This window comes from Pararge aegeria, chromosome 19 (genome assembly GCF_905163445.1).
Source record: "Pararge aegeria chromosome 19, ilParAegt1.1, whole genome shotgun sequence".
In the NCBI taxonomy this organism is placed as follows: Eukaryota; Metazoa; Arthropoda; class Insecta; order Lepidoptera; family Nymphalidae; genus Pararge; species Pararge aegeria.
The window spans coordinates 14,145,084-14,155,934 of record NC_053198.1 but is presented as its reverse complement, the minus strand read 5'-3'; the positions used below and the strand labels follow the sequence as shown (position 1 = coordinate 14,155,934).

Sequence of the window (10,851 nt, the reverse complement as noted above, 5' to 3'; positions counted from 1 at the left end):
CGGCGCCCCTAAACCCCATTGCTGCTAAATCAGGCGTGATTTTCGTCAAGCACACTTCTACTTTGCAAGAAAAAGCGAAACCACGTTTATTTTGGTTAGGACTTCGTAGTCCAAAACGTAGAACGCAGTGAGGCCATAAAACAAATTCAAATTCAATAAATCTTTATTCATGTAGGCGTATAACATGCACTTATGAAGCGTTCGTACATAATTATAAGGTGAGTGTGATCTTCGTTCGCCAACTTAAAGATCCCACAACAAACTTAGCCAGGTAATGTTTTTTTGTTGTCACTATCTCACAGTAAATTAATACTAAGCTATAAAGTTAGCGCAATTCTCACCCAAGCTTTTTTGTCGTCTAAGTAATCCATATTATAAAATGTATAAATATAGCCGACGCTGAATTATATTACAACTGAACTTAAGTCGTTGCAATGCGATCAGATAAACTTTCAGCGTCTTGAAGCGCAGTTGTTCCCAGTTAAAATGAGAAAAGAATTTCATTTTCCCTATTTAGGTCACTAAGATACACAAGAAATACTTTTCTCATTTCAAATAGGATCAGCATTGCTTGATGCCGATCCTATTTAAAATCCTATCTTGAATTTATCGCGAATATAAATTCTATTTAAAATGTTACAGTAAATTAATAAAGTGAGTAAACTAAACTTTTGATAACTATAAATTAATATTGGCCGGATATTAAATTGATAAGAGGTGGTAGAGTCACTACAAAGTCGGGTGTAAAGAAACAATACATACTAGTATCTTTAAATAAAAAGTACTGTACCAATATTTATTTATTTATTTATTGTTAGGCACACGAAATAGGCAAAACCTATAGTCTAATCGAAATATAAATAATAACCAGTTTTGATCCCACCCAAAGTGTGTACACAACTCGGAATTTTAAATGAATACGACAATATACACATCGCCATCTTGCCCCAAAGTAATTGTAGCTTGTGTTATGGGTACTAAGATGACTGATGAATATATTTATGAATATAAAACATATAAATACTTATAATATAAAGACACTGAAAAAAATACATGTTCATCAAACAAACATTTTCCAGTTGTGAGAATGGAATCCACGGCCTTGGAGACAGCAGCTCAAGCGAATGGCGTTATGTGCCTACCAGGCTGAACATCGCAGACGCTGCCACTAGGGAAGAATGCGACATGGCTATATTAGAAGGCGCATGGCTGTACGGCCCTAGTTTTCTATGTTGCAACGAAGCTGATTGGGCTGAAGACCTGCTAATATCTAATTCGACTGTTCAAAATGTCACTGAATATGTAGCTACGATAGGGAAAATTACACTATGCTTACCGGCCTGTCCTGATCCTGAGAGATTTCTTCGTGGATTCGCCTTTTGAAATCTACATGCATGGTGTTGGCGTTTGTGGATAAGCTATGCAGGAAGCGTACCGGTGAAGTGGACGGTGCAATGACAGACCGCGCGGAGAAGTTATTGATGCGGTACGCACAGGCTAAGTCATTTGTTGAAGACCTGGAACAGCTGAAAAAAGGAAAATCATTATATAGGAAAAGTAATTTACTTACCGTATCACCGTTCCTCGACGAGCAGGGTGTCCTCCGGGTGGGAGGCCGCATCGATGCTGCGCCTGGAATAGCAAGAGATATGAAGCATCCAATAATCTTAGATAGACGTCATCCCACAGCAAGGCTTATCATAATGCATTACCATAAAAAATTCGCCCATGGAAATCACGAAACTGTAATAAATGAAATAAAGCAACGATTTTGGATATTGCGGCTTCGCCCAACGGTCAAAAATATAGTATCAAAATGCGTGCTATGCCGAATCCGCAAGGCGCGGCCGCAACCGCCAAGGATGGGAGACTTACCGGAGGCGAGGCTAGCACACCATCAACGACCCTTTACCTATTGTGGGTTGGACCTCTTTGGTCCTATGAAAATAGCTGTCGGACGACGGCATCAAATAAGATATGGCGTGCTATTTACATGCATGACTGTAAGGGCTATTCATATAGAACTGGTGCAAACACTTACCACGGACTCCCTAATAATGGCCCTTAGAAGAATGGCGTCGCGACGTGGCTGGCCGTCAAATTTGCTATCTGATAATGGATCTAACCTGAGAGGCGCAGCTAATGAATTGAAGAAGGCGATGCATGAGTTGGACCAGGACATACTGAAAAGGGAGGCCGTGAATTACGGCACCACGTGGACTTTTATACCGCCGTTGAGTCCCCACTGGGGTGGGGCCTGGGAACGCCTGATTAGAACCGTGAAAACGTCGCTCAAGGCTATCCTCAAAGAAAGAGTTCCAAGAGAGGAAGTCTTGATCACTCTGATGGCAGAGGTCGAACAGATAGTCAACAGTCGACCTCTCACTCACGTCTCTGTTGAGCCTGCTACCACAGAGGCGATTACCCCTAACCATTTTCTTTTAGGTACTTCCTCGAACCTTCCATTGCTCGGGGCATTTGATGACTCCGACTTGTTCCTGAGGAAGCAGTGGCGCATCTCACAGCTCCTGGCTGACCAGTTCTGGCGTCGCTGGGTGAAAGAAGTCCTACCACAGATGCTACCACGGAAGAAATGGCATCACGAATCCCAACCACTACAGATCGGCGACTTAGTCGTCATCGTCGATCCCAATATGCCGCGAGGCGTCTGGCCCCGAGGCATCATCGAGGCGGTGCTGCCAGGAAGGGACGGGCGCGTGCGAGTGGTGGACGTGCGGACGAAGTCGGGGCTGCTAAGGAAGCCTGCAGAACGCGTCGCAATCCTACCTGTTGGAGAAGAGTGCTGAGCCCAGCACTGGGGGGGAATATGTTAGCGACGCAAAAAGCCCTCTTGTTAATTATTAATAAATAAATTATAAATAATTAATATTATATAATTTTGGCTGAAATAAACGATTGTCTATGGTTTTAATAAATAATGTGCTAAAAACGGAACGTAGGTGGTGGGGGCGGCAAACCGTTATTCTGACATCCGCGGCGGTTCAAATTGTAGACGTTCACCGCAACCGACCGCAGCCGCATCGTTTAAACTTTGCCAACCGCTACACACGTTCTGTCAGCCAAGTCACTTTAAAGAAACCCTGTGTTTTCACTTGCCCTGGCCCCTACAAGTGGTATGTATGTAAATCTGCTAGCCCTGCCTATAACAGGCCGCCATTGCAAAAGCTCAAACCAATGTAGACAAAGATGCGGGTGGCAGTTAGTGTAATAAAATGATTAGTAAACATTCCTATTAGTAAACATTCTCAACTAACTTTTATCCGCGGCTTCGCTCGCGTGGTAATATGAAAAATTTTGCCAGGAGATAGTTTACTAGCTACATGGGCTACTTTTTATCCCGGGGAAATGCAAGCAAGCGAGAAAGCGCTTGCGCGAGCGTAAGCGTGTTTTCCGATTGGAACTTTCCTTTTTCCGGGATAACACATAGGTCATACAACTCTTCGGCTTATAAACTATCTCTATGCCAAAAATCAACTCAATCCGTTGCTCTGTTGCTGCGTGGTTGAATGACAAACGAACACACTTTCGCATTTATAATATTAGTATGGATGTACCTACTTCAACATTTGAGATAGCAAAAGTTGCATTTTGAAAGCGGCTTTTCATTGCTTTATTTTACTAAGCAGAGTATGAAGGCAAAAGGCGCATCCGGTCTACGAGACAATTAGTTACACTGGCTACGAGCCCTACACTCTACGAACTATCTACGATGCTACGGAGTCATAAATTTTATCGCTTCAAAGCTGTTCTGAGGTTTCCAAAAGGTTAACAGTTGTTAGCTAAAAGTTAAATTACACTTAAACCCATGGTGGAGCAAGGGTCTGCATTATTATCAAATGTCATTTTAACATAAATATTATGCTAAAATAAATATTCTGATTTTGAATGGATCTATTTACGTCATTTACTGATGTATCAGAAACGCGGTTGCTGACCGGGGGCTTAATAAAAAGGCTTTGGCAATGATGAGAACTAAGATTGGAGTAACCTACGTGATACATTATTTATTTATTTATTCTTCTTTTTAGTCGTGCACTCTTGACAGAGTGGTCGTGGCAGCTGAGATGAATTTCATGGCGTTAGGCATCATTGGATTGCACGGCTTCCCGCGCGAGTATTCTCCTCTTTTGGCGGTTGGTAGCGTGTCGAAAGCATTCCACCACAGTTGTCTGGGTCAACGATTTCACCGTATCCGTCCAACGAGTAGGTGACCGCCCTCTTGCTTAATTTATTTATTTATTTTATTTAAACTCTTTATTTTTACACCACGACACAGCTATGAAAATAATGGACGAATAGAGAGAAACACTAAGACTGGAGTGGAATACAAAAGGTGGCTTTATCGCTTAGAAGCGATCTCTGCCAAGCAAACTTAGGATGTCCTCTGTCCTACAGAGCGAGAACAAATAGGTGGTGTAAAATTATTATGAACATACATTCAAATAACTACATACGAATACATAAACAAAAATTACACAAATCAATTCAGTGATGAAGATGGAAGAATCAAAGTTACCGGCATAGGTGAAAAGGTTGCAAAGCTAACTAAGCCGTAGTAGCCACTGGACACATTCAACACAAGATCGTGGAGTGTGGAAGTAGCTGTAGTCCACCACGCTGGCCAGATTGGTGGACGTCACGCACATTAGAGAAGATTCTGATGACTTCTCAGGCTTACAGGTTCCCTCACTTGTTATGTTTTCCTTCACCGTTAAAGCAAATGATATTACAGTTGCTTAAATATTATAAGTATTTATGTATATTATTCATAAAAAAAAATCATCCGTCATTTTAGTGCCCATACCCCCACGCTTACTTTGGCGATAGATGGCGATGCGTGTGTTGAAGTAGTATATTTATTTATTTATTATTATTATTATAAATTAAATCATAATGATCGTATATAAAATGTCGACGTACTTTATAATAGATAATATAACAAAAATATGAAGTCAAAAACTTATTAAAGAGAAAGCCTTCAACAAAAATATTCGCTATTTACTTATAACATTATGCTTAACTTGTTATCGTGCCATAAAACTATTTACGGAGTAGAAATATATATGAGATACTAGCTAGTGCACGCGTTCTTCGACCACGTTTATTATAAATTCCGTGGGAACCGTTTGTTTTGCTGGAATAAAAAGTAACATGTTTTACTCTTCGTCCTTTCAACTAACTCTATGCCAAATATCAACTTTCGCATTTATAATATAAATTATGGATTCGCACAAAGTTTTTAAGCTGAACTGCAGCTTTTATTCAATCGTTTATTAATCTTTTTACAAAACAAAGCACACCAAAGTTTTCCAATAATTCATCACTAATATCAATTCCATTGGCTGACCCACTTTGCTCCCGATTTCCCGACCGATGATTTAGTAAGAGCCTTTGATAGGCGCACAAAGAACTTGGTAGATAACTAGAAACACATAGAACTATCTTTTTTATCCGATTGCAGGCGGTAATGTCGGTAATTTGACGGCCGATTGGCAAAGTTTGCAGCGACCCTGCTTTCTGAGTATAAGGCCGTGAGTTCGATTCCCACATCTGAAAAATGTTTGTGTGATGAGATGAATGTTATTCGTAGTGTCTGGGTATATGTATATTCTAAGTATTTATGTATATTATTCATAAAAATATTCATCAGTCATTTTAGTGCCCGTAACACAAGCTACGCTTACTTTAGGTCTAGGTGGCGATGTGTGTATTGTCGTAGTATATTTATTTATTTATTATTTATTTATTTAATGTGGTTAACAGTCTTTGTACCTAGGTTTTAATATTCAAGTTTTGTGAAGTCCGTTTTGGACCGATTTTAAATTCTTTGGGTGCCGCACGAAGCTGGAAACGTTCAACATAAGATCGTGGAGTGCGGAAGTAGCCGTGGTCAACCACGCTGGCCAAATGCGGATTAGTGGGCATCACGCGCACTTGAGAACCTTATGAAGAACTCTCAGGCTTACAGGTTCCCTCACTTGTAATATTATCCTTCACCGTTAAATACTCGTAGTAAAAGTATCTAAGTATACTATTCATAAAAAAATATTATCAGTCATTTTAGTAACCATAACAAAAGTTACGCTTACTTTGGGCCTAGATGGCGATGCGTGTGTTGTCGTAGTATATTTATTAGTAGTAAATTTTAAATTAATAAATATAAACACCACTACACTAACCACTACAGGTACAACTGACCCTGCTTTCTGAGTCCAAGGCCGTGGGTTCGATTCCCACAACTGGAAAATGTTTGTGTGATGAGCATAAGTGTTTTTCAGTGTCTGGGTGTTTATATGTATTTTCTAAGTATTTATGTATATATAATTCATAAAAATATTCATCAGTACGCTTACTTTGGGGCTAGGTGGCGATGTGTGTGTTATTATTTATAAAAAAAAACACTGATAACAGCAAGCTAACCTGTTTACAGAGGATAACAGTTATATTTACCCTATTCTAATCTATCGATAGCATCGAACTGGTTCGCTTAATCTCTCGACGGCGTGTCTTTATCTATAGGTCCACGGATGTAGTCTACAGCTAGACCAGAACCGAATTCAAAATTCAGAAATTAGCAATTCTTAAAGAGTAATTACTTAGTTGGGTTGGAATCCTTGGTCGGGCCAAAAATTACTAAGTGTTTGTATATAGTAAATTACTAAAAATCGTGCCAGGAAGAGCACGTTGAGCCGTCGGTTCCGGTTACTTTCACTTAATAGTGGAAAAAGTTGTTCAAACCTACAAACCCGCATTGAAGAAGCGTGGTGGGTGCTCCAAAACCGTATCTGCTGTGAATGACGAGTTCTGTTCCCAACAGTGGGACGTTAATAGGCTGCCGATAAAGATGATGATGAAAGTGCAGCTGCCGAGGATTTAATCCTGGACTTGGAATAATACAAATACGCTAACCGCGTCAGCACGTCGACAAACCTTCCCGGTGCAGAAATTAGCTAAAATAGCCCGCGGATGTGTATTGTGAACGCTAATGAGAAATGTGTGGATTGTACAACAAAATATCATACGATTTCATTCGAAAGCCATGCAATCAGCAGAATGTCAACATGAAAACACTTTCATCAGAGAATAGCAGTTAATTTAAAGTCATAGTTTACTTAGTGGTTTATTTTTTATTTTGTAATCACAATGGAAAATGCTTACATCCTAAAGAACTGAAAACAACAATTTCACAAAGAAAAATACTCACATCCCATAGGGCTAAAACAACATTTCACAAAGAAGAATGCTCACGTTCCATAGGGCTGAAACAAAAATTTCACTAAGGATAATGTTTCATACCATAGGGCTCAAAACAACAGTTTCACAAAGAAGAATGCACACATCCTATAGGGCTGAAAACAACAATTTCACAAAGGAGAATGTTTACAGGATGTATATGGCTGAAAACAGCAATTTTACAAACGAGAATGTTTACATCCTATAGCTTACATCTCATTTAATTTAAGGACCTAATCTATTCCGATTATAAGAATGGCGGTAATCCCTTAATCCCTTTCGTCTAGGAAAGTAGTGCCTCGGAGAGCAAGTTAATGCATTGGTCTGGGTTATTATAACTAACGTGTGACAATAGTCGTTAAAGCATGGTGGAGAAGCGTGGTGGGTTTATGCTCTAAAACCGTCTCTTCAAAGATAAAGGAAGACCTATGTCAGTGGGACGTTTATAGGCTGCAGATGAAAATAAAGGCTAAATATAAAACTATTATTTTTAATTTGGTATCAGTTTTATTAATATTATTATATACACCAAACTCTCACACCCGTGCACAAGATACAAAGAGCTGAACCTAATATTAATCAACTATTATATAGGCGTAAGGACCTCGTCCTAAGTAAAGTCTAAACAATACTAGCGGATTTTATAGTTTTATTTCTATAAAATGGTTGTTCTCTTTACATTTCCAAAACAAAAAAGAACAGATCCAATTATGTTCACGGTTTGCGAGGCATTTCTAGTTTGTTTACTTGAGTTTTGTTTATTTGTTTTCTGGAATAATCCCGGAATATTTTCAGAAAATACGATAGGGTAATGTGGGCGGACTGATGCTGTTTATAAATGGTAATATGATATTCCTTTATACGGTACAGGCTTTTGAACCAAATTTAGATTTTTGTAGATTTCGTAGGTATGTATTACCGTTCGTTCTCTACAATAGTAGGTATGTGCGGACGTCGGCTACTTCAAAGACTCAGAACGTACTGCACATTCGCAGCGAACGAAAACATCGTGAGAAAACCTGTATGCCGGAGATTTCTGCATGATGTTCTGAAAGGCGTGTGAAGTCCACCAATCCGCACTTTGCCTACGCGGTCAAAATAATAAGTTTAAAATTTAAAAAACCACCTACTTTAAATATTTACAGTCATCATCGTCATCATGTCAACCGATAAACTTCCACTGCTGGACATAGGTATTTTGTAGGGAGTTCCAAATTCCACGGTTTTGCGTCGCTTGGATCCAGCGGCTACCTGCGATGCGCTAAATGTCGTCTGACCTTGTTGGGGTGCAACGCCGCGCTTACAAGTGCGGGGGTGCCATTCCAGCACCAATTTTGTTCAAAATCACTTCATCCGGTCGGGAGCTACGATGCCACTTAACACACACACGTACACACATACACAAACTCACACACATACAAACACACACACGCGCGCATCACAATGTAACTTTAAAAATAATAGCAATAAGTTCAAGTTTGACTAGGACAGGCATAAAACAATAGAAGTTTGTAAAAAAATTACGTACGGAATTTCAGCGCGTATATAATGTGAAATCAGCATAAGATAGGAAGTAGGAGCTTATATTAGAGTACTACGTCTTCCAAATGAGGTAACATTTTAAAGTCAAATTGGATGTAGGAAGCGGAAGACCCATATAATGGTCCCTTTTTATGTAAATGTATGAATTTTAAGGCTTTCATGTGTAATACATAACCAAAATTCACTTCTGGCAAAAAGGTAAGGTTTAATAAAATTAAATTTTGGCTGGGCCCAACTCAGAGAGAAATTAATATGCTGAGAAGTTTGAAAACAAAACAAAGTGTTAATTCAGTATTCGACATCAGAAAATAAACCACAAGTGTATCTTACGGCTCTGCGCTCACAAATTCCCTGCGAAATCTAATTAAGTCCAATTAAGAAACGAATTCCAAGCTTCTACTTGAGCGATACTTGGTTAATTTAGAACTTCTAACAAACTGTGGGGCTATAGAAATAATACCAATTCCAGGATATTTAATTATCTCATTACTACTCGTATATTGTAAATTAATATTTAGTGTTCATTAAATACAGAACAGTGATAGCCCGGTGGGTAGGACTTCCATTTTGCTTTTGAGGGAGCGAGTTCGAATCCCAGAAACCTCTAACTTTTCTAAGTTATGTGCGTTTTAAGCAATTAAAATATCATCAAGGAAAACATCGTGAGGAAATCTGGATAGGTATGCAGGTCACCTGAGAGTTCTCCATATTGTTCTCGAAGGTGTGTGGAGTCCAATCCGCACTGGGCCAGCGTCAACGGCCTTAACCCCTTCTCATTGCGGGAGAAGACCCGTGTCCTGTTGGCCGGTAATGTGTTGATATGAATATGATGACATATCATTAAGTATTTAGTAGTGTAACTCTTCGTTAAGTCTTAGGTGACGGCTGTGATTAACTACCGCTATGAAAATCATATAAAACGGGTTATTCCGTTAAAAATAATATTTTTTGATTTGGTAACTACGATTATGATTTCTATACTATTACAGAAAAGAGTTAATTAAAATAATGTAATAATCAAAAACTAAATCAAAAAATTACATTAGATATCAATCTTATATCTTATACTTATAAAGCTGAAGAGTGAACAAACAAACAGTTTGTTTGAGAATTGAACCGTTGAACGCAATAATCTCAGGAACTTTTGACGATCTCCCTGGCGCAACGGTGAGCGCTGTGAATTAAAGTAGGAGATCCCGGGTTGGATTCCCGTTGGATTCCCAAATGGCCCCAATTTGGGAATTAATAATTTCTGAATTATCTCAGGTGTGGTCTGGTGGGAGGCTTTGGCCGTGTCTTGTTACCACCTTACCGACAAAGACGTGCCGCTATGCGATTTAGTGATTAGTGTCGCGTAGAAACCGATTATGGGTATGACTACCATACTCCCTAACAGGTTAGCCCGTTAGCATCTTAGACTGCACCATAACTAACCACCAGGTGAAGGCCAAACTGGTAGTAAAATAAAAAGAAAAAAAACTACTGCTCACAAATAAAAAAAATTTTTTTACTGTTGGATAGCCGATTCATTTATAGACTATATCATCTCCTTAGATGTCTTACTTCAAAGTTCTAAAATTCTAAATTCAAAAATGTTTTATTTATGAAGACGTTATCACACGCACTTATGAAGCGTTCACACATTTAACATGTTAACACTAATGTTAGTGATGGTGATAACTGCATTCGTTAACTTAAAATTATAGCTAGGAGGGTTCCAAACGCGCCCTGGTCTAAGAAGAGCCCAGAACAAACTTAGCCAGGTTTTTATTTGTTATCACCATCTCACAGTCGAGTTTACGTTTAGGTCAGAGAAATTCATACCCAAGTTTTTTGATCATACATGTAATCCTTAATATAGTGAGACTAACGATCCGAATTCATTTTTATATAAGAAAACCATGGCTTGCTATGTACTCCTAACTATTGTTTACTTCCGAGTCAAAAAGGGCAAAGCCAATTAGAACCGTTATTTGCGAAGTGCGCGAACATTGAGTCGGTTTGTTTACACTATTTGTTTTGTTTTTGTTAGCTCGCTAAATTATTTACAGACAT

General features: G+C 39.0%; 1 protein-coding gene across 1 annotated transcript; it reads left to right on the top strand.

Annotated features, from left to right (window-relative positions):
• Positions 1–1,394: 1,394 nt before the first annotated feature.
• Positions 1,395–2,807, top strand: LOC120632192. Its single transcript, XM_039901996.1, has one exon. It carries the CDS (start codon positions 1,395–1,397, stop codon positions 2,805–2,807), a length of 1,413 nt encoding a protein of 470 aa, XP_039757930.1.
• Positions 2,808–10,851: the final 8,044 nt, after the last annotated feature.